The sequence below is a fragment of the Helobdella robusta genome, assembly GCF_000326865.2.
Source record: "Helobdella robusta unplaced genomic scaffold HELROscaffold_51, whole genome shotgun sequence".
Taxonomy (NCBI): Eukaryota; Metazoa; Annelida; class Clitellata; order Rhynchobdellida; family Glossiphoniidae; genus Helobdella; species Helobdella robusta.
In genome coordinates, this window is record NW_008705261.1 from 1,138,155 (window position 1) to 1,162,068 (window position 23,914).

Sequence of the window (23,914 nt, forward strand, 5' to 3'; positions counted from 1 at the left end):
TATATATATATATATATATATATATATATATAAATATTGTCGGAAATTTTAAATAAAATAATATGAATGAGGCGATTTTATAATAATAATAAAAATGAGGAGATTTTTAAAAGATGACAAAGCCCCACGTTGGGCGCCAATTGTCGGAAAATTTATAAAATGAAAACAATTAAAACAGCTGGTGGTGTGAGGTAATCTCCTCCTCTATCTTTCTCAGGGAATTTTTGTATGGTCCGACAATAATTTTTGTGTATATTTTTATCGTGAGTTCGACCAGTCCTGTGTGGCACTGGGCTTTTTCGAATTATATGATTTTACTGAGTAACACACGAACGCGTAAAAATATTCGATAACAATTTTATTAATCGACGGAAATAAATAAAAGGAATTGAACTAATGAACTCTATAATAATGTAAATGTCAATGAACAAACTGGAATACAGGAATTAGAACTCTTCTTGTTGGGGTCTTCAACTTGGGAAATGTTTCTTGCCGTTTAATCGTAAAACCTCGACGTGTGTATCCGATGGTGATGTCGATACAACCCCAAGAAATAAAAAGAAATGAATAACAAAAATCGGAGCCTATGGAAATTCCAAGCTGCGTGTGAAACTATACCAATGAGTATAGAATCCAGCAAAGAACCCTAGGTCCACAAATAGCACAAGAAACAAAACAACGAGGCGGATTCGTTTTCACAGAACCCAAGGCCTGTTTTCACTGGGCCGTCAAGTCTGATCGGCTTTCGCACGACCAAGGGCCTGTTTTCACTGGGCCTGTCAGTCAGTCGGTCGGCTTTCGCACAACCCTGGCCTGTTTTCACTGGGCCGTCGAGTCTGATCGGCTTTCGCACGACCAACACAAGACAACAAGAGTCAGAACAACACTGGAAACAAATTGTGTGACTCTAGTACGCGTGCGAAACTATGCCAATGAGCATAGAGTCTCGTACCAAATCCACTTTTGAGAACTTAAGACGTTTCTGAAACTATGCCAATGAGCATAGAATCACGCATTAAGTCTCTTAGATAACCTTACTTTTATATTAATAATAAGATCTGATGTTCATTCGTAAACGAATTATATAAAATTTGTAAAAACAAGCGTATGCTCGAAGGCATGAATGACTGAACAAATGAACGACTAGAATACTAAAATAAATCTGCGAGTGAATGAACCAGCAACTAAATAAAAGAAGAAATGAGTGAGTGAGTGAACCGGCAACTGAATAAAAGAAGAAATAAGTATGTAAACGACTGAGAGTGAACAAACGAACCAAATAAAGCGCAAACGAACAATTAAAAGCAAATAACTAATGAATCTTTGAATGAACTTAATGGATGGAGCAAACCAAACTGGAGATAACACGATGGAATGCAAACAAACCAAACAAACAAGTGAACACAAAAACAAACGAACGATTGAAAACAACGAACAAACAACAATCAAACTGACAGACAAGCGAATGGAATAAGAAACAACGATAGCAGACAACCACGTACTCACATAACAATAACAACACCCCATAACTCTCATCTTTTGCAACCATCCTGATACTTGCCACCACCTTGTTAACGGAGGGAGAGCTAACTTTTATCACGCACGTAGACGTTGAAGTCGATGAAGCGGTGGTAGTAGCCACTGCTTTTTTCTTAGAAGTCGGTAAACCTTTACAAGTTCCAGACACAATCAGTTTCAAAAAATAATGCAAGAGAGATGAGACTGTGATGTCAACGGCATCGACGATGACGGATCAACATGGAGCAGAAGGTTCTCAAACATTTTGAGGGCTACAACTGCCGTTCTCGTTCTCTCCGTGTCTCAATCAATCAATCAATCAATCAATCAATCAATCAATCAATCAATCAATCAATCAATCAATCAATCAATCAATCAATCAATCAATCAATCAATCAGCTTATAAAGCGCTATTACCGCGATGTTCAACAGCGCTCCTCAATGAATTTTGAAAACAGATGGGTCTTGAGATCCGCTCTGAACTTCGCAAGTGATGGAGAAGTAGTCAGTGAAGTAGGTAGAGAGTTCCAGAGAAAAGGACCAGAAAAAGCAAAAGCAGATTTGGCAAAAGAGTGTTTAACAGGAGTTAAGAAAAAGCAAGAAGAAGAAGACGATCGTAAACCGGGGCGTTTAGGTTAATTAATATATCTAATAAATAATTAGGAAATAATTTAGATTGAGACTTATACACGAACGTGCAAATTTTAAAAATTATTCTATATTTTATAGGTAGCCGGTGCAAGAGAACAAGATATGGAGATATATGAGAAAAGAAAGGGACACGAGCAACTAGACGAGCAGCAGAGTTAAAAGCTTTACTTAAAAGATAGAGTATAGAGTCAGGAAGACCATAGTAGAGCGAGTTACAATAATCAATCCTAGATAAGACTAACGAAGTAACAAGAAGAAGAAGAGTAGGATCATCAAGAAAAGGCAAAAGTTTTTTTATTCTATGTAGATGAAAGTAAGAGCTCTTAGCAACACTATTAATCTGAGAAGAGAGAGACATAGTAGAATCAAAGATAAAACCTAGACTACGAAACTTATGAAAGACATCAAGAGTTTTAGAATCAGGTAAGACAATAGGAGGAATAGTAATAGAGTGTTTAGATTTATTAAAACAAATTAATTCAAACTTAAAAGGATTAAGTTTAAGACACATAGAGTCAGACCAAGCAATAATTGAAGAAAGACATAGAGATAAATTATGAAGAACACTATTGAGATTAGATGGAGGAAAAGAAGTATAAATGTAAGAATCATCAGCATATAGTTGACTAGAGAAAGAAAAGTTATTAATAATACGAGGTAGTTCAGAAGTATAGAGTATAAATAGAAGAGGGCCAAGGATAGAACCCTGAGGTACCCGGAAAGTAAGAGTAGGGGAGTTAGAAGTAGAATTATTGAGAACAACAAAAGAAAAACGATTACAGAGATAAGAAGAAAACCAAGATAGACAAGAATCTCTCAACATTTCCTGCATCTTCTCCACGATTAAACCCACCAACTTTCCAACCTTATAGAGAAATTTAGGGTCGCCGCCTTGCAATGCATCGTTGGGATCAACGTTCGCCATTTTGTAAGGTAAACTTTCCTGCGACACAGACGACAGCGAAACCATCAGACGTTTTCAAATATAACAATATAACATAGTTGATAATGATAAAAATCGTCGCATATAAGTAATTAATATCGTCTGTAAGTCTGAGGATGAAATGAACCACAGTGGTCTAAATGATAAATTTTAAAATTAATTGAATTGTTTAAAAATTCAATTAATCGTCTTCATCATCACTTTCTTCATCAGCTGGTTTAGCAGGAGCTGGTTTAATTGCTGCTGCAGGAGTTGGTTTAATTGCTTCTGTAGGAGCTGGTTTAACTGCTGCTGCTGAAGCTTTGGCGACTTTTTCCTTTTTGGGTTTTTTTGGCTCGGCTTCCTTCATCGAAGTATCCGCTGGTTTTGACAGTTTGTTGCCAACTTTTGCTTTAAAATCTTTCACTGATTGAAAATAATATCACATCACATTGGCAAAAAATTATTTAGCGACGTTCAAAAATTTTTTAAATTCGAGTTAAAAAATTGCGTGATATGAGTTAAAATGTTGCCAAGCAAAATACATTTCTTCATTTCTTACCTTGCTGAACTTTTTTTTCATACATTTCTGGATGTTTCATCTTCACGTAAGCAACGGTGGATCCAATTGACATTAAGAGGAGCGCAAAAAATGATCCAGCAATGATCAAAGCGATCCAATGTGACTGGTTTGACGTAACTGATATCGCCAAGGCTATCGGAAAACAATTAAAGTTTTGTTAGCTTCATTTGATACAAACATGTTAATGAATTAACAAATTTGGGTTACTGGTTTCATTCTCAGAAATTTCTGTGTAGTTTAAGGTTTTTATACATTCAGAGGTTATTTCTGGGCCAACGAAAACTTTTGAGCAAATCAAATCTTTCGGACATGCACCGTTATTGAGCGAACAATCTAGGAAATATTTCAAGTTTGATCACCCGTGAAGAATAACCGATAGAAGAGATTACCTCTCTTGTTGCAAAGTGGTCCAGTCCAACCAGGATCACATCTTCCTGGCTTGCAATCTGGAGATCCAGCCGATGTGTCCAGACAGAAGTGACGTTCACTGCTTGCTTCGAACCTAGAAGACACTGGATTGTTTTTTACATTTCAGTAGATTCAGTTCAGTTGATAAAAGAGAAAACATTGAAATTTTTCAACATTTAACAAAAACATAAAAATAGATAAACATAAAAAACAAATTTTCAAGCACAGCGTTTGATTTAATAACAATAATGATCAACTTTTATATAGAGAGTACTCTTTGGTGCCTCCACACGACATGGTTGCGTCGTCGATACAGGCTTGATTACATTGAGACGTGGCAACTTGTAACGAGGCATCCATCAAATTTCCACATAAGCACTCAGTCCCTCTCTGGATATTAAAATTAAACCAATTAAGTTGAACTGAAATATTCGAACCAAATATATATAGGCGACTGACTCACCATGATTGCAAATTCAATGGAGTTTTGTGTCTTGCAATGCACCAAGCAAGACGTATACGAGACTGCCTGATCTACCTGAATCATCTTGCTCTTTTGTTTTATTGCCTCCGAGTAACAACCAACGTAACTTGGTTTAGGCATGTCAGCTGAAATTAATACGTTAAACAACTTTGATTGCGTTAAACAAGACGCAGAAACAAGCAATAAATAGGTGAAATTAAGAAACATGAAAAATTACGCTGGAAACCTGAGAAAACGATGTAATGGTTAGGTCCTCCACACGGGCTGCCATCAGAACACATCACGTTGCAATTAACTGATTCACTCGCTTCACTGGCTGACAAACCACAGTGACATTCACCACCATTCTTATTGGGTTGGTTAATAAATGTTTTCAAATTTAGAAATTAACGGGTGATAATCTAACACGGTTAATATTTTTTATAAATTTGAGAATAAACGAATGAAATAAAAATTGTCATAAAATCTAATGAAATAAAATTTATTCCAATTCTAACAAGATAATTTTTCTCAAAAAAAAAATTTATAATCAATATTTCTTATCCTAAGCACTTGAATTCTATAGAATATAAATCAATCAATCAATCAATCTTCGTTTAGCGTCCAGAGAACTGGGTCTCTTGACGCTAAACTTGCTAAACTAAGTTGTGTTTCTGGTCTATAAATGGGTCTATAAAATATAAACGAAACCATGATATCTATGAAATCACTCTATAAGCATACCACACCACCATCAGTTTTATAACGGAAGAATGTTTGTTCAACTCGAAATATACTTTTGCCTCATCTCGCCCAGGAACAATATTTCATTTTTATGCGCTCTTGTCAATTGCAAGCTATAAAAGAACTTACTGACCTTCAAGCCAATAATGAATATGGGATTTTGAAGTCCTTCGCAGAATATTGTGCATTCATTAAATGTGATATTCCTTGATTGCAATGCGTTCTCACTAAAAAAAGAACCAAAACATCCGACGTAGTAAAATTCTCGCCAACTGTCATCTGCGTTAAAAGCAAATCATATTGTTTTTATAAATTGATCAATTGAAAGATCTACTCAAAAAATTTGAAAAAACTGGAAAAATAACTTTAAACACATTGGTTAACGTTATAGGACCAGTGGAAAAAATTGACTAAACTATCACTTGGTCAATTTTTAAAGTAAATGTTCATTAAATATTGATAAATCCTTTGAAAATCTTTTAGTAGATCTTCATAGAATTCATTTTTTTCCTTGTCCATTTTTTACGTATTCAATATTCTCATTCCAGTTCCGTTTTTGAATATCATTCAGTCATTTTCTAACAGATTCCAACTATTTACTTCCAGTTCTTCTTTCTTATTATTGCAGAGTTACGTCCAAAAGATCTGAACGTATTTTCAGCTTTTTGTGAACATTTTTCTTTAAACTGGCTTCTTATGATTTCGTTTCCAGCATCCTTTATCTGATGATTCCCAACAACGAAATTTTGCGCACGTTAGGAGTTAGTGCTACTGATAATTAATTTTGGAAATCTTCCAGATCACTGATTTGCCTAACAAATGACATCAATTAAAAAAGGCATACTTGCTTGTACTGAACGATAAAAAAAACATTTTTAAAATTGACTTATCAAAAAAATAGCAAAAAACATCCAAATGCATTACAAAGATTTTAAATGAATTAGTTTTAATAGCCTATCAGTGCTAAAACGCCGTAACGCTGCAGTAAAAAAATTAGTTTTGCCTAAAATATTAATTTTGATTCGTTTTTAAACTGTGTCAAAATAAAAATCTGAGAATTTATTTCTTTATATGTGTGTTGTGCGTATTAAAATTAATCAACAATGAAAACCATATCAGGTAAGCTAAATATAATTTTGACAAAGTTAACTCTCCATTTGCCATTTTAGACTTCAATTTGTTTAACGTCGATAACAAAATTATTATAACATTCCTTCATTTATTTATTCTCGTTAAGGCCTGCTTTTATCGGTAATTTTTTTTATTACTTTTATTTTAATTATCAACTATTCAGCTCGCAACGTGTCAACGGCCACGTTGGTTTTTGCAGCGTATGGAAACCGTAGTTAAGGATTTATTTCTGAATAATACATAAAGTAATGTATTAGAATAATTATTTTTACTGTACTGAAATTCAAAGTAAGTTAACCAACATGAAACTCACTGCATAACTTTCAGAAATAGAAAGAAAAACTAACCCGCGAAGACTTCAATTTCGTCTAAGGCCAAATAATTAACTTTCTGTGTAACTTGAGGGAAAATGAAGACAAACATCGATTTAAAACCTGGATGTTTACAATCTACGTAAACTGGCTGCTCTGCACATGTGCTCCTGCCCACCTCATATGTATCGCATGGAATTCTTAGTGAGTCGGCCAGCAGAATATCGTCAAGTTCAATTGTGTTCGTTTGATTGCCTTCTTTTGAAAACAATCGTTTAATAATGTTCAAAGTTAGAAAGATATAATTTCTAATTAAACGCCATTACCGATATTATTGAAATTCGGCCTGTGATAGACAACTACATATTGTACTTTGTATAAATCGTCAAGATGTATAGTAATTAATATGTTATCTGGTGACTGAAGAACAGGAGTTGAAGGATTTCGTATGAGGTGACCATCGACCAGGTGCTGGGCTTGATCACTTTCCAATTTTGGGATGGTGTCAACTCTTTTTCTGAAGGCTACATTCTTAGACGGCAAATCTTTTAAACCAAAATGTGACTTTGCAACGTGAAGCGTTGACAATTTTTAAGCATTACAAAATTCAAACCACAATTATCTGCACTTGAAAGCAAACAAAACATTTGTGAAAAACATTACCTGCACATTTCCACTGAGAGGTCCTATATTTACCAGGTGGACAAACGCATTCACTGTAAACCTTTTCTCCTAGTTTAATTTCATTGCATTTCATCAATTCACCACAATGCCCTCCTAAATCTTGACAATCTTCCAATTTGAAATTAGAAATATTTTTTAAAATTCTTAACGTCTTAACGTTTAGAGCTTAGTTAATAGTTTAGAGCTTGGTTAGAATTTTAAAAAATGATAAAATTTACATCTTTTATCACAAAACTTTCCGGTCCACCCATCTTTGCAAGCTACACTACATCTTGATAAACGTTTCAGTTTAACTTCATCATAACAGTGACTATAAACTGACTGGCCAGTTTGAACTTCCAAATACGTTCCAACTGTACGACAACATTACAAATATGATTGAGCGAGCAAATTTAGCAATATTTTAAGAAATGAAACGTAAACAAATTGTTTATCTTCTTACCTGAAAATTTGGCCGTGCAATTTTTTCCGCCACATTTTTGAGCAACATTCCCACGACATTTTATATTGCAGTTGTCACCATAATTCTTCGGATCACCACACGACTCCTTCTCTCTGGAGCTACACTGGCACTCATCCGCTCCCTTGTACGATGCAAAGATGATGAATGAAGAAATTAATAATTTTTATCTCTTATCAAAAGTTTAGAATTGAATAATAATGATAAAATTAATCCATGTTATGGAAAATAGCGCTCATTGCGAGGGCCTGGGACATTCGGCTGAACAGATGTCAGAGCAGCCTTCAAAAACATGTTCCATAGATGAAGCTTCAGACTCTCGCATAATAATTCAAAAATTTAAAGTTACTTGGAAATAATTTTGCAAATGAGTTTGGTTAACGAAAATTGATATGAAGGATAATAACTGTGAGATATGCCAGTGGCAATGCATTCTCAGCACAGATCTTCATACATAACTCGATGGTCAGTGAGTTCACATTTTTATAAACTTTCGCATCGTCAGGAACCACAGAGCCAGCGTCGATCAATGCATATGTTTCCGGTTTGGCAGGTTTTGCTAAAAATAATAAAAACTTTCAGATACATGTAAGTAAGTTAGCACTCAATGTTCTAGAAAAAACAGACTCTGATAAATGGAATAATATTTGGCGCCCCCACACATCTCATTCCCTGCACTGCAAGTCATATTACAAAGTTGACTGGTTACTGGGTAGGAAGCTCTTTCAACGCAGAAACACATTCTTCCGTTCTGAGTGTTAAATAATTTTCTTTATAAACGAGAAAGAAAAACGACAAACGAAAATTGAATGAACAAGCAGACAAACCAACGGTTAAACAATGGACTAAACAAAGAGAACGAAGTAATAAAAAATCAAGCAAACTAACAAACGCGTTAGCAAACTAACAAACGCAAACAGAACTTAATAGAAACATGACAATAAACAGACGTTGAGTCCAATGAGGTAGCTTTCTTCATTATTTACACAGAATCTAGCACATTGATCCAGATTATGAACTGGTTTAACCAAATTAAATACAACGAATGCATAGCAGCCAATATAGTCCATAGATTCTAAAACACTTTCTTGAAACTCTAGCAATTCAACGTAAAATTTTTTTTATAAAGTAGGCAGTGGGAGATCAATTTAAAAGTTTTCTTTGTCTCCAACAAAATTTTTATTACGACAAGTAGGAAACAATTTTTTAAAGAAATTTTTAAGAAATTAGGAATGCCAAGATTGTAAAAATCAAACGTACAACCAAGCTTTTTTCAATTATTCCAGTAATTAAAACTTTCTCATCTAATTTATTTATTCATTTAGCAGTTCAATTTACACTTTTGGCGATTCTCATTAAAATTTTTCAATTTGTTTTATCGACGTTTAGCAGAGTAGAAAATCATAGAAAAAAAAATCAAGTTAAATTGAAATAAAATAAAAGAATAGGGTTTTTAAGGAAAACCTGTAAACCGAAACTTACATACGTTTTTGGAAACGATTTTTATAGAGAGAAAAAAATGAATGTAGTCGAAAAAATTCGATAATTAAGATAAGTTCTAAATTGACGTTGATGAATGACAATTTGAAGTTATATTGAAATGAAAACAGCTGTTACTTTGGATATTTCCGTCTTTGTTCAGGCCTACTCTGTATTCATATCTGCATTCTGATACATCTTCTCCCGCCCATTTATTAACAACACAAGAAGCACTGACACCACAATCACCCTGCTCCACCATACAATCTGTTTCGAATAGATGGAAACATTTCTAAAACTATTAGAGAAACATTTGGAAATCATGCTACTTTTTTGATATCATGAATTATTCTATAACATGAAATATCTCCAAACAAAACCTCTTTTGTCACAAAGCTCTCCAGTCCATCCATCCGTACATTGACCTGCTTGACAATTTTCTTTAATCTCTTTTTCATTTTTACAGAAGTGATAGTTGACGGGGTTGTTCCTGTAGTTGAACAAGTTCCGTCCTGGTACCAATTGATGCACAATTTTTCAATAACTAATAAATAGTTCAATATTTATTGAACATTTATTTTATAAATTGATAAATTACAAATTGAAGTAAAAGCTATTCAGACATTTCAAGAAATTGTTCGAAAAATGTGCAGTTTGAAACGTTATTAAATTTACTATTACTATTCCTACTATTATCTTACCTGATTCTAAAATTCTTGATGTTTCTCTTAAATTTCGCAGTCTAGGCTTTATTTTTGATGATTCTAACATGTCTTTCTCTTTCTTCTCAGATTATTAGTGTTGCTAAAAGTTCTTAATTTCATCTACGTAAAATAAAGAAATTTTTTTTCTTTTCTTGACAATCCTACTCTTCTCCTTGTTTCTTTTTAAGTTTTATCTAAATTGATCATTGTAGCTCGCTCTAATATGGTCTTCCTGATTCCAAACACTCTATCATATAAGTACCCTAAAGCTTTTAACTCAGCTGCTCGTCTAATTCTTCGTGTCCCTTTCTATTCTCATATATCTCCATATCTTGTTTTTTGCACTTACTACTTATAAAATATAGAACACATTGAATACATTTTATACTACTGCCTTGCATGCTGTAACAGTTTCTGCGTCAGTCAGATCCTGATTTTTTAAAAAATAATAAAAAAAAGAATAATTTTTAAAATTTGCACACTAATGTATAAGTCTTAATTAAAATTATTTCCTAAGTACCAGTCATATATATTAATTGAACCTAAATGGCACGATTTACAATCGTTTTCTCGTTCTCACTTTTTCTTAACTCGTGTTAAACACTCTTTTGCTAAAAGTGCATTTGCTTTTTCTGGTCTTTTTTTCTGGAACTCTCTACCTTTTTCTCTGACAAATTCTCCATCATTTACGAAGTTCAGAGCGGATCTCAAGGCCCATCTATTTGCAAAGTTTACTGAGGAGCGTGCTGAACATCGCGGAAATAGCGCTTTGTAAACTAATTGATTGATTGATTGGTTGATTAATTGAATAAATGAAAAAATTACTTTTGTACAAAGAAAATTTTGTGTTTGAACCACAAGTTTTCGAGTCGTCATCCTGACACTTTCCACAAAGATTTGATTCAACTTGTTCAAATTTACTGAACAGTTTGTCACCACACACGCACAGATTGTTCTCCTGTTAGCAACAAGATGTTTGAATGTGGAAGAAGGAGTGAATGCATTATAAGCGATCGATCGCTCGTTCATTTGTTACCATCAAGTAAATGTCTTTGTCATGTTACAATTAGTCACGACAGTTATGAGAATGTAGACTGAATAGTGTTGATTTTCTTAAAAGGCAATAGTTGATATAACTTATTCACTCTGAATTGACCAATGTCAACTACCTTGATTGCGAATTCTTCAAACTGGTAAGCATTGCAATAGAGCAGGCACGATCTAAATGGTGAGTTTGTGTCAACCTCCTTTCTTGACAGTGCTCTAGGCTCAATGACGTCATCATTGAAACAACCCAAGTAACTTGGCTTGTTCAAATGTTCTGCAGTGTTAAATATTCAGCAGCCGATATATAAATGTAAAAAAAATGATATTCCTGAAACAAAATGTATATTGATTCAATTAACATTCACGAATTTTAAAGTTAAATATAAAAATATGTAAGTAAAAAGTATAAGCGAAAGTGATGCGTGATGCAATAATCCTTCACCATTAAAGTTTTTTAGCAAAATTATTAAGTGTAATAAAATTTAAACAAGAACGGTTTTTTATTCAACCACTTAGAAGTATTTTAATAATTATTATAACGGCGTAAGTTGGAAACAATCTCAATTTACAAATTACGAATAGAAATGTATGATAATGTGTGGCCATACAGAACAAGAGCCATTTAACATTTGAGCTGGAAAATATAACTCGTGCAACGCTAAAATTTGTTTCATGTAATGGTGGATTAGTCAAAAAGTTAGCTCAGTCAGTTGAAGTACTTGGCCTGGCGCTGTTTTTATGTTATGACCTTGTTTGAACATCTTCCGTCCGAAACTCAGACTATCCTACGCCATGAGTTGTATGCATGTGTGTACAAAATACGTGTACTGGAGATGAAAGACGAACCAAACCCGAGCCGAACTCTACTGACGACTAAACCGAACTTTGAAACAACTGAGAAAGTAAGGATTGATACTAACTTGAAAAGACCGTATGTTCATCGCAGGTTTCCATTTTATCAATCTGAACATCTGCGTCTTTCCCGCAATAACAACTTTTATTCTAAAAATGTCAGACATTTGGTCCATTTATTTTATTAATTGAATAATGGTTATGTGTGCTTGTGAAAAACTTTTCAAGTTACTATGAAATGTTTATAAAAGTTAAAATAATAATAAAAATTAAAAATTTATAAAAATTTTATAAATAAACGTACAAAAATAGCAAAAATGTAATTTTCTATGTTTAGTCCTTCACAAAAGTTGTAACAATCTTCGTAGTTATTTTTGGTCTCAGATGAGTTGAAGAAGTCAAACTGTTCGAAACAGCCAATGTATACATATGGGTTGGACTTCCTGGCTAGAAAATATTATCGTAAATAAAATAATTAACAAGATCAAAAGATTTAGAAGTCATTAAGAACAAGCGATTTGGACTAAAAACACACCTGCTCCATAGACTTCGACTTCATTGAAGGTGAAAACACTTACCAATTTTTCATCATTTTCAACAACATCAACCTGTTTCAGTATAATAACGTATTTTGTTTGGTGCTCCGTGTTGCTGCAATAGATATTGATCGAATCGTTCTGATGGCAATTCTTTACGTTCACTGGATACCTACCACATTCAACTGATTTCGAATTCGACGAGTTGAGATGCACAACAATTGCACCTAGGTACCAACAAGTATTTTTTATTAAATTTGTTTACAAATTTGAAAAAAATTTTCAATTTAAAAAAAATGTTACAATGAATAAAAATGACATGCTGCTATTTATTAAAAAAAATTAACTTTGAAAAATTCATGAGTCGGTTTAATTTTTATTAGAAAACATAATACATAATTTAAAATAGTTTAATATCCAGTAAAAAATTGACAAAAACTGAACAAGAACGTAGTTTTTGTTAACTTTTGCATTGATGGTCGCACTTCCTAGGATAAATAACGACAGTTTCTATCTGGTATTCATCTTCCAGATCAACAGCCATCCAGCCAGCAAAAAAAATAACTGAACTTTCTATATATAACAAACTTACAACCTCCCAATCCACTATATTTCCATCTACTGCATAATCCCAGCTGGATTGTTTCAGTTCTAATTCATTTAAAGAAGAATTTGAAAAAACACTCGCATTGACAGCAGGTTCTATTATCTTCCTACCGAATGCTAAGTTCACTGTTTTTGGCAAAGCTGTAAAGATCGATAAAAAGTTCTTTGAAACTGTATTATTTTGAAAAAACAAAACAGTTGAAAATAATAATATATTCTTACGGTAGCAATTAGAAAAATGTTCTTTGTAATGATATTTCGGACAAACACATTCGGAATATTCCTTCCCCAGAACCATTGTCATTTCACAGTTCAAGGGATTGCAAGTGGCAGTATTGGTGAAGCAATCTAAATAAAATCATTTTTCAAAAGAATAAATCGTAAAAATCGTACTAAAATTAAATAGAATGAAAAAAGCAGATGTAATAATGAAACACAAATAATGTTTTAGAAAATGTGAAGAAAAACCGAAAATTTCTGACATAATTTTATAGTGAATGATGGCAGACAAATTAAATTTGAACAATAAGTTAGAGTAAATAGGAGAGAGAAATTAAAAAACTTTTTCAGAAACGATGAATCACGAAAGAAAAGTAATTAGGACTTTTGAAAATTGAATCCAATAGAAATTGCAAATAAGATTAAGAAAGTTACAATAAACGGGCACATCATGTTGCTGTGGCTCATCTGAAAGGCTGATGTTCAGATGTTTAAGAATCGAGAACGATGATGTGGTTTGTTATCACCATGCACGGTTTGTTATCACCTGACACACGCATCATCGTTCTCGGTGGTGTTTTTAAATACGTGATATAAATTGTTGATTACTTTTAATCTTTTACAATCACGACAAATCAATAACGAGAAATATTTGACCTCTCTCGTTGCACGATTCATTCTTCCAGCCTGGTTTGCATCCATTTAAGCAATTTGATGTATTTAAGTCAACTGATTTACAGTTCGATTGATAAGAAAAAGCCGTCTGATAATCAAAGTGTCTGAAAACTTGTTATAAATTTATAGCAAAATATTATATAATTTCATAGCATTCTAAAGCACACATCTAAGAACCAAGAAACATATAAAAAAATTTTTTGTTATTTTGTTTCCTAAAAGCAAAATGATAAGTACAGACTCTTAGAATAAATTTCTCTTTCTATGAAGCAATACCTGTTCTTGCTGTCAGGCAGTTTGCATCAACTGAGCATTTGGACAAACTTTCATAACTTGACAAGCATTTAATAGTGTCAGATGTTTTCGAACAATAGCACAGCGGTTCATTACCGGATTCGTTCTGCGTCAGTAATGGTTATAATAATTTGCTTTCGATCTCGTGTTTTAAAACTAATTCAAGTAAAATTAAAAATAAAAAAAAGTAAAATTATCCCAATGTCATTAATTGGGACTTTTTTAGACATTTCTGTGAAATGAAAAATGACAGTTTAACTGAAATTGTTAAAAAAAAGTAAAAATTTAATGCTGCCATAGTACAGGTGGACGACATTACAGAATAAACTGTAATGGAAAATTAAACTCAAGAAAATGGTTGAAGATAAAATTCTTTAAGGTTACATAGGGCTAAATTTATTCATTTAAATATTATTAAGATATTTTAAACAAAAATAGCAAAGGTTTGCAAAAAACCTTCATCTTAGCATAGTAACTTTTTTTTTCTAAGCAAGTTAACATGCATTTTTGGATCGTCATCGCAGGATCAGATAAAGGTATGCTGTTGTCCATGGTAAGATCGGACTCGTCTATACCTACTAGAGATTTGTTGAAATCCGATCTTTCTTTAACTGGTAAAATATAAATTAAAATTATTTTATTTATATTTATTGTTTTTTAAAAAACTTAACAAATGCAGATTACATCGTTTTAATTTTCCAAATGAACAACTTTTAATTTTCTTAAATTTCTGAAAATTCAACGATAAAAAACAAAGATGGATAACTTTGATAAACAGAGAAGACTTCGAGACCGCCACACGAATCATAACCATTGGAGCACTTCATATCACAATGAGATGAACTGACTGGATATTTTGCACCACTGAGGCAGTGGCATGCCTCACCTCTCTGCCGTTCAACGTTTCCAGATTTTCATTCATTTTCTTGTTATCCTTATTTACAAATCATCAAAAACCTACCTGCAAGCCAATCATGAAAATGTTCCTCACGGCCAAACAGAATTTCTTGCACTGCACATACGATTTAACAGGCGTGCTCTTCTCAATGACAACACTCCAGTAACACCCAAGATACATCACGTCTGTTCCTGGTTAGGATGATCGCACAAAATAAATTTCATAACATTCCTATAAAATGCATTGTACGAAATAAAAGATTACGTCAATGACATATTGAAAGATGGATTATCAATTAGAAACGTTTACATTTAAATCTATAAATCTACATACGAATTAAATTTCCACTTTTCTTCACTTTAAAACCATCGGGAACTTTGCATTCTGATATAATTCTTCCATTTTCAACGATAGTTTCTACGCATTGAGCCTTATTTCCACAGCCACCATTATTTTTTTGACAACCTATTCCCAGCAAGAAAAATTTGTTTGAAAGCATTTACTTTTGAAGTTCTTGAAATTTAGGAAATCTAAAATGTTTCACCTACTTCTTATATCGCATCGTGTTCCTTTCCAACCTGGACTACACTGTCCTGGCTGGCATCCAGCTGATCCTGGGAGGTTCATGCAGAAATTATTTTGAGGTCTCTCAAGGAAATCATAAGTGCCGAAAACTTCATGAGTGAAACGATCCGTTGCAAGTATCAGTGAAGTATTAAAATACGTAGATTATCAGTTAAAATGCGAATCATTATTAGGTTATTATTCCAAAATAAGCATGCATATGTATTGTAATAATATTAACAACAGCAACAAGAACATTAACATTAAAAAGGCAATAATGATTGTATTAGAAAAACAAATTTGAACAAACAGGACTCACGGTTGTACACAGAATAGCGGTTTGCAGCTCCGCATGATTTATCATTCTGGTCCTTACAAGTCACACTACATTCACCGATAGCAACCTGTTCACTTGCAACGAACAAATCCCCACATATGCACTTGTCCACCTGTTGACGCATGCCGAACAAATTTTCAACACGATCCAACGTTTAGACGATGAAAACTTATCAACATTAATGTTAAAGTCAACCTTGATGGCAAACTCTTTAGAATATTGTCCCTTACAATACAAAAAGCAGGACTTATAAGCTAGGTCTTTTTGCACGGTAATGTTGGAATCAGTTTTTTCTTCCAATTTTGCATCTTCAAAGCAGCCCATTATTGTACTGACAGTATTTTTTTTGTCTGATTTTGTTTGAGTATGAACAAAAATATTCATTTCATTGAAAACCTTCAAACATGTAGGCACAACGAACCCGAATAAACAGCGAAATTGTCTTCACAGCCGTCAGCTTCGTTTGTTGCCACAAACAGATCAGCATTCCCTCCACAATAACACTTCCCATTCTTCAAAATTAGAAACTAATTAAACACTATTTATAACGGATTAAACGTATCAGCATTTTTTAAACTTTTATAAGGATAAATTTGAGAGTTTGGAAATTTGGAAGTTACTAAGTAACTAAAAAAAAGAAGTAACTAAGGAAAGCCTGTTCTACGTTCCCCTCCCCCGTCATTTTTTTAAATAAAAAATTCCCAGCTGTATGAAACTTTTACCGTTGAAACTGACCTCTCATTTCAATCAACATTAGTTCATCCTCAAACCAATTTACTTCCAATAAAGAAAACTCATAGCAACCCACGTCGGGTAATTTCACTATCAATGATGGTGCCATGAAGAGGCTGTTAGTTTTGATTTAGCACATATCAGTTGGAAGAAGTAAAGCCAATTGAATAGAAAATAGAAATTTTTTGAAGAATTGTACAATTTTTAAACAAATATAATTGCCCCATGAAAAATTAAAATATTAAAACATGCGGAAATAATTTATAAAACGTTATCAAAAAACAAAATGAAAGATTAAAAAAAATTAAATGGCGCAAGATAGATACTTTTATAGCAAAGACCACATTATCAGGGTCGTGTTTCTCACAGTCGTCTTGACATTCTTCTTTTGAATTCGAAGCCGGGGCTGCCGAATTGAAGACCTCAAAACAGCCAACGTACTTGACCGGTTGACGTTTGAATTCTGCCAAGATTCATGAAACGTTCGACAAATTAAAATGTTGGCTGAAAATTGAATTATTATTATTTATGTTTATACGAGAGAAGCTTGGAATCTATGATAAGTAGAAACATTTCATGACAAAAAAACATGACGAACAAGAGACAAATCAAAAGATTGGAAGCCCATGGATAGGAATGCTACAAGAAGTTGTCGAGAATCTGCTGGAGACAGAAAAGTGAAAAACTGAGGCATGAAAAACCAGATAGGAAAACAAAACTTTGCTTCAGAAAGACAAAAAAAACTGTGGGACTCCTCGGACATATTTGCAAGATTGCAATCTAATAAGGAACATGGAAAATTGGACAAAATTTGAAGACATGTCAAGAAATGAATAGATGGCATTTCAAATGGACTACCGAGGAATTAAAAAAAATTGAACGAAGACAAATCTTGGAAATCGATAAAAAGTGGACGCTACGGGTCTCAATGGTTTTTTAAAGATTGAATAGAAATAGGATTTTAATAGACTTTCTGCGTCTCAATGGTAATAATGGTTACACATACATTTTACATATAGAATTGATTTTAGGCACAGGCACAGCATAAGACATAATATGGTCTTTCAGTGTTGCAGTAGCGTAATTATTCGAACTAAGTCAGGCTGTAATAACAATGCGAAGCACGGTATTTTTAACGTCTTAGCTAATTTGCCGGCCGTCATCAACCCTGCTTTTGTTTATTGACAAATAATTATTTTTCCTGTAAAAATGAAGCCGAAAAAATAATCAATACGTTTCACTTTCGTAGACTTCAAAAATGAAACTAGAAAAAAAAACAATTTGTATCACTTTCATAGACTTCCACTTCATTCAACCCCAGAGGCATTTCATTACTAGGTTGAATGATGACAAAGCGACCGAGTACCGGCTTAGGTGTACAAGTAATTCTCAGAGGTTTTCCTGCGCGGTAATTACTGAGCTCTGGCAGAAAACCGCATAAATCGTATTTGCCCAACTTCTGCTCTGTTGCTTGCTCCAATGTCTTGTTCACGCCAACTTTCAGTGATTTAACACGTGTATCTACACGTGTTTAGAGATTGTTTGAAGTTGAATATTAAATTATATATGGTTAACAAACAAAAACAAATGAACAAAAATATTTTATTCAAAATCAATTAAAAGATAATACTGCCATACAGCAGATTCTCGGAGACCAAATAACACAAAATAGTCTAGTGTAGGCCACCGTAACCACTGCATAAAACAATATCAAAATCAATTAATTCACCATAACTAGAAAAATTTAGTTGTAAACAGAAAAAAAATATTACACAGGAATAAAGAGCGGGCATGACAGTTGTACCTCATAATTCAGATACTATTTATTAGTCCTTAACTTCCAATTGGTGAATAAAAAAATTAACTTACAACATCCATTAGCGCACTGCCTGTTGTAGATATCCACGTATTCTATTTCATATTCATCTTCCAAGTCTATGGCCATCCACTGCGGGTCATTCTTTTTTATATGTAGCATGAGGGCTCCCAATAACACCCCATCCACTAAAGAGGGCCTGCTATATACGACAGGATCATAAACAAACAAACCAACTGAAGAAACTTTTTTCCTAAAAGATAAATTTCTTCTAATTTTTAGAGCTGTGAAAAGAAAAAATTACAATGCATATTTATTTTACAGTTAACTCTCAAGCATTTAACAGAGGTATGAACAATAAACACACGTATCACAATAAATATACAATCGCAGCATCATAGGTTGCATGTGATAGGCGAAGATTTTTCTTGCTTTCGAACCAGGTAGGTCAATGCAACAACAGTGCAGGTACATTAACCGTCACACCATCGAGCCGCTCTATACTTATTCACATGAATATTTATTATTTATTAATTTTTTGCTGACAAGTTGAAAGTTACCGAAAAGTCAACTGAATGTTTTAATTTTTCAGTTATTTCTACTAATGCTAATATTATGTTTCCACTCGAATCGTTTCCAGTGTTGACTGAAGAACAGATATCTAAAGTTGTTAATTCGTCACCTACGAAGTCATGCTCACTCGACCCAATACCGACGCATGTATTCAAAGAATATGCTGACTATTTTATTGTTTACTTAACGGACTTAATCAATATGTGCTTAACGAAGGGTGTAATGCCACAGGTTTGCAAGCATGCAATTGTCACGCCAATTCTAAAGAAGACAGGATTAGATAAATCAGATCTGATAAACTATAGGCCTGTGTCAAATTTGTCTTTCGTTTCTAAAATTATTGAACGTTCCGTTGAGTTAGTTTTAAATATTCATATAAATAAAAATGGTATTTGGCCTTCGCATCAATCTGGAATCTGGATACAGAAAGTTTCATTCGACCGAAACAGCTCTATCGGATATATTTTCTCATGTTTATTCAGCAGTTAATGTACAAAAAGTAACTTTGTTGACATTCCTGGACATGAGTTCGGCGTTCGATACTGTGAATCATAAAATCCTGCTGGACAGACTAATTATGGTTTAAATAAGATTGCGTTAGCGTGGTTCGAATCATTTCTTACTGGTCGGACTCAGCAGATTTCTTACTCAGGTGGTCTCTCGGAACCAATAAAACTTTCGTCAGGGGTGCCTCAAGGATCTGTTCTTGGACCGATTCTTTTTAATTTGTACGTTGCAGAGATATTGGATATACTGAATAAAGATGGTTATTATTGCCATGGGTACGCAGATGACATGCAGATTTGCGTTTCATGTTTCCCAGATGAGATGCCTACCGTTTTAGAGAAACTGACAAAAACTATATCTGATGTCGGCTCGTGGCTGAGTCAAAGTAGGCTAAAGTTGAATCAGACTAAGACTCAGTTCATGTTGGATGGTACATGGCAACAAACGTCAGCGGTTGAACCTTCATCGATTAACATCAGCATGACTGATATAAGTTTCAGTAAAACGGTTACCAATTTGGGAATTGTGATGGACTCCCGTATGACAATGGGTTCACAAGTCAGTTTATTGGTTAAAAAATGTGTGTTCCAACTACGTCAATTACGTCAAGTCACAAAATCGGTAGATACAATGACTCTATTAGTACATGCTTTTGTCAACTCTAGATTGGATTATTGTAACAGTTTTCTATATGGCATAGCTGATAAACTGTTGTCTAAACTTCAGATGGTTCAGAATCAGGCTGCTAGAATGATATATCGCAAATTAAAATTTGATCATGCATCACCAATTCTAAAGGAGTTGCATTGGCTGCGTGTTAAACAAAGAATCATGTTCAAGTTGGGTGTAATGGTATTTAAAAGTTTTAATGGTCTGACTCCGAAATATTTAGAAGATAAGTGTATTCGAGTTTCATCTATGTCATCACATGGGCGTCTAAGGTCTGCTGATTCAAACACGCCGTATGTTAGAGATCGGAATCTGAAAACAGCAGATAGAGATTTAGCAGTTGCTGGGCCTATTTTTTGGAACAGCCTACCTATCGAACAACGTATATCCGGGTTATCATTAGCTGAGTTTAGAAAACGTCTAAAGACATAACTATTTGGTAACTCCTAGTGATCTCAACCGATGATGTCTTCGCTTTCAACATGCTTCATACGAGGAGAGCGCTGATGAGAAGCAATTATAATTGGCGCTATATAAATACAATATTTGATTTGATATGTATACTTCTGAAATTTCTGTTCATGTCAAGACGGCTAAATGTTTTGAATAACGAGCCTTTGTGCTTCTGGTGTTACAATTTTGACCGTTTTGATAAAGTCGAGTAAGAAAAGGTGTTAATTTTCATTTCGAAAAATCTACACACCTTCGCAGGTCCAGAGTGTGGTCCTGTACTTGCCAGGGTCGCAGACGCAATCGGAAAATGTAATCCTACCAATTGTTACTTCCTCGCATCTTAGATTCTTTCCACAATCTCCGTTTGCGATTTTACAATCTAATTGATAGTATTGAAAAATTCACTGTTACAACATTTGTTATTGTTAAATTTATTCTCTACGGTACATACTTCGTTGCAATCATGAATGACAGTTAATGTTGTTTTTAATTGAATGCTTGACATTACTGAATCAGTACAAAGTAGAAACAGTGTACAACACTTCAAGCATTATAAAACATATTTCTAACTTTTATTGTGTTACAAAAAATTTTGTAAAACATCACCTTGACTAATCCGGATATTCGACTAAATGGATGAGTTTTCAAGCTCAAATTAAAAATTTCATCGATCCCACGTGACGAAAATCGTGTAAAACAGAACAACTTCAATGTAATAAGTAACTAATTAAGATATCTCGATATGTATGAAACAATGACTATAACATTGCAGGGGCGGATCTAGGTAATTGGTTTTGGGGGGGCAAGCGATGGGCAAGGGGTAGGGCATGGGGGGGCCAGACATGCTGGAGTGTTTTGTCCTTTTCACATTAATCCAAAAAAAAATTAAAAAAAAATACTAAAAGGTATTCATATATATACAATACATGTATTATATCTCATATGCACATTAATAAGTCCAACTTCATATACACATACATACACAGACATACATACCTTATTACAAATAAAACCAATTTTAAAAAACATTTAGAAAAAAATATTATAATAAAGTCATTTTTCTGTTTTTATGACTAGTAGCAAAAACATCAATAATTTCCGTTTCATGCAATGATAATGTTCTTTCTTTTTCAATTGCAAGAATTGATACACTGCTTAATCTACTGTCATGCATAGAGTTTCTTATGTATGTTTTAATTTGTCTCAATGCAGAAAAACTCCTCTCACATGCTGCTGTACTGACAGGAAGCGAAACGGCAATTTTACATAATCGATAAAACTCATGAAACGCTTGTTTGAATGGTTTTAAAAACATCAGTAGTCCTAGTAATGTTGTTGGCTTTGTATCATCCTGAGCGCGCCCGATTAGACGTTTTACCTGATGCAGCTCATGCTCTAAATCTTCCACATTTGCATTATAAATCACCGCTAATGGTTTAACAAGAGTTATATCTGCAAAACTGTTGGACGACGGACTGAGTGCTTGCAAGCTTTTCATGACGCTACGCTGCTGCTCGCCAAAACGACGGTCAAACTCGGCAATGAGTTTATCCAAAACTGGATAAAAAACTTGCTGTTTAAATGTATTTTTGTTATTAATTCGTGATCTTTCTCCAATCGTTTCTAGAATTATAGTATCTTCTAAACTTTGAGGAAGACACCGTGATCTTTGTGGAGTTCTAGCAGGTACTAAACATTCTTTGTTAGCATTAAACAACGATACTGCATTTTTCCACATTAATTCAAACTGCTTTTCATTTGTTCTCATATCACTGAAATCTTCCCGTACAGACTCAATCAAATCACAAGCTTTTAACAAGTCGATATGAGTAGATTGCAACATAATAGATAATGACTGAGTTCGACCGAAAATATCACACATTAGCGCTAGTATGTCAATAAACTGACTATCGATGTGAATCAAAAGAGAACGCGCATCTAATGCACGATTTGCATTTTGGCCATCTGACAATTCACGCAGGAGCTGTATAATGGCAGTTAAATGATTTTTTACAACTTTGCATGCATAATATCTACACGCCCATCGTGTGTCACTTAACTTGTGTAATTCTCTTGGTGGCTTTCCTTTATATAAACTTTTCTGAACGTTAATCCATCTTTCATGGACAAATGAGCCAGATAAAAAAACATAAAGCTTTTCCAACAAGGCAAAAAATTCATCCACAACTTGCACACTTTTAACCACATCTACTAGGACTAGATTAAGCCGATGAGCATGGCAATGAATGTATAATGCCTGTTTTGCTTGATGAGTAATTAGAGTAGCAACTCCTTTGTGTTTGCCGCTCATGACAGACGCTCCGTCATATCCTTGACCAATCAGGTTTGATTGATAATCGAGGCTAAATTTTTTCAGTTCATCAATTATAAGATTACTCAAACCATCAGCAGTTAGATCATGAGCAGGCACAAATCCAATAAATGCTTCGCATACGGCGTCACGTACAAAATATCGTATTACTAGGCTAACCTGTTCTGTTTTTCGACAGTCTTTCGTTTCATCTACCATTATTGCAAATTGAACACTCTCTTTGACTTCATTGATGATTTGTTGCTGAACCATTGCTGCCATGCAATGAAGTATTTCATTCTGGATCGTCTTGCTTGTGTATTTTGCATTTCCCGGCAATGAAGTTATTTTTTTACCTATTTCAGAGTCATACTTGCCAACCAAATTTATTAAATCGAGAAAATTTCCTCTGTTCATACTGCTACTGCTTTCGTCATGTCCTCTTTGGGCTATTTTGTGCACAGCAGTGTACTTGAGTACATCAATAACAGCTGCAATATAATGGCGATTAGCTTTTATTTGTTTCTCTCTTTTGTCTGATAACATATCCAGAATAGCTTGTTGTGGTTTTTTATTTTTGTATTCAATCCAAGTCTGATATGCTGCCATATGCGCATTTGAACGTATATGCGAAATGAATCCTCCATCAGAATATGTTGCTTTTTTCCAATTAGAGAAACCACTGCGTGTGAAAGTATTATCTGGCAAATTTCCAGGCATAGGAAAATGTCGACAAGCATAACAGAATGCTGCATCTATCGTTTGAG

At 33.9% G+C, this 23,914-nt stretch overlaps 3 protein-coding genes across 3 annotated transcripts; all 3 read right to left on the reverse strand.

Annotated features, from left to right (window-relative positions):
* Positions 1 to 2,839: 2,839 nt before the first annotated feature.
* HELRODRAFT_86387 (hypothetical protein) lies at positions 2,840 to 2,992 on the reverse strand (the record flags this gene model as incomplete). The annotated part of the gene is made up of 1 exon (XM_009027797.1): positions 2,840 to 2,992. A coding segment is annotated over one exon (153 nt), but the record flags the coding sequence as incomplete, so codon positions are not given.
* Positions 2,993 to 3,198: 206 nt separating this feature from the next.
* HELRODRAFT_193494 (hypothetical protein) lies at positions 3,199 to 21,680 on the reverse strand (the record flags this gene model as incomplete). The annotated part of the gene is made up of 37 exons (XM_009027893.1): positions 3,199 to 3,517; positions 3,654 to 3,806; positions 3,882 to 4,007; positions 4,064 to 4,186; positions 4,340 to 4,472; positions 4,546 to 4,691; positions 4,793 to 4,913; positions 5,423 to 5,568; positions 6,768 to 6,986; positions 7,058 to 7,276; positions 7,395 to 7,523; positions 7,858 to 7,999; positions 8,283 to 8,434; positions 9,493 to 9,621; positions 9,780 to 9,866; positions 10,718 to 10,834; positions 10,884 to 11,016; positions 11,228 to 11,379; positions 12,026 to 12,107; positions 12,262 to 12,404; positions 12,493 to 12,720; positions 12,959 to 13,240; positions 13,322 to 13,447; positions 14,270 to 14,393; positions 14,744 to 14,898; positions 15,054 to 15,177; positions 15,249 to 15,376; positions 15,534 to 15,650; positions 15,764 to 15,859; positions 16,069 to 16,198; positions 16,282 to 16,436; positions 16,508 to 16,598; positions 17,145 to 17,281; positions 18,109 to 18,339; positions 18,688 to 18,918; positions 21,087 to 21,215; positions 21,602 to 21,680. 37 exons carry the CDS (start codon positions 21,678 to 21,680, stop codon positions 3,294 to 3,296), a joined length of 5,439 nt encoding a protein of 1,812 aa, XP_009026141.1. The 3' UTR covers positions 3,199 to 3,293.
* Positions 21,681 to 21,878: 198 nt separating this feature from the next.
* Positions 21,879 to 22,151, reverse strand: HELRODRAFT_86361 (hypothetical protein; the record flags this gene model as incomplete). Its single annotated transcript, XM_009027794.1, has 1 exon — positions 21,879 to 22,151. The coding sequence occupies one exon, from the start codon at positions 22,149 to 22,151 to the stop codon at positions 21,879 to 21,881; it is 273 nt and encodes a 90-aa protein (XP_009026042.1).
* Between the last annotated feature and the right edge of the window lie 1,763 nt (positions 22,152 to 23,914).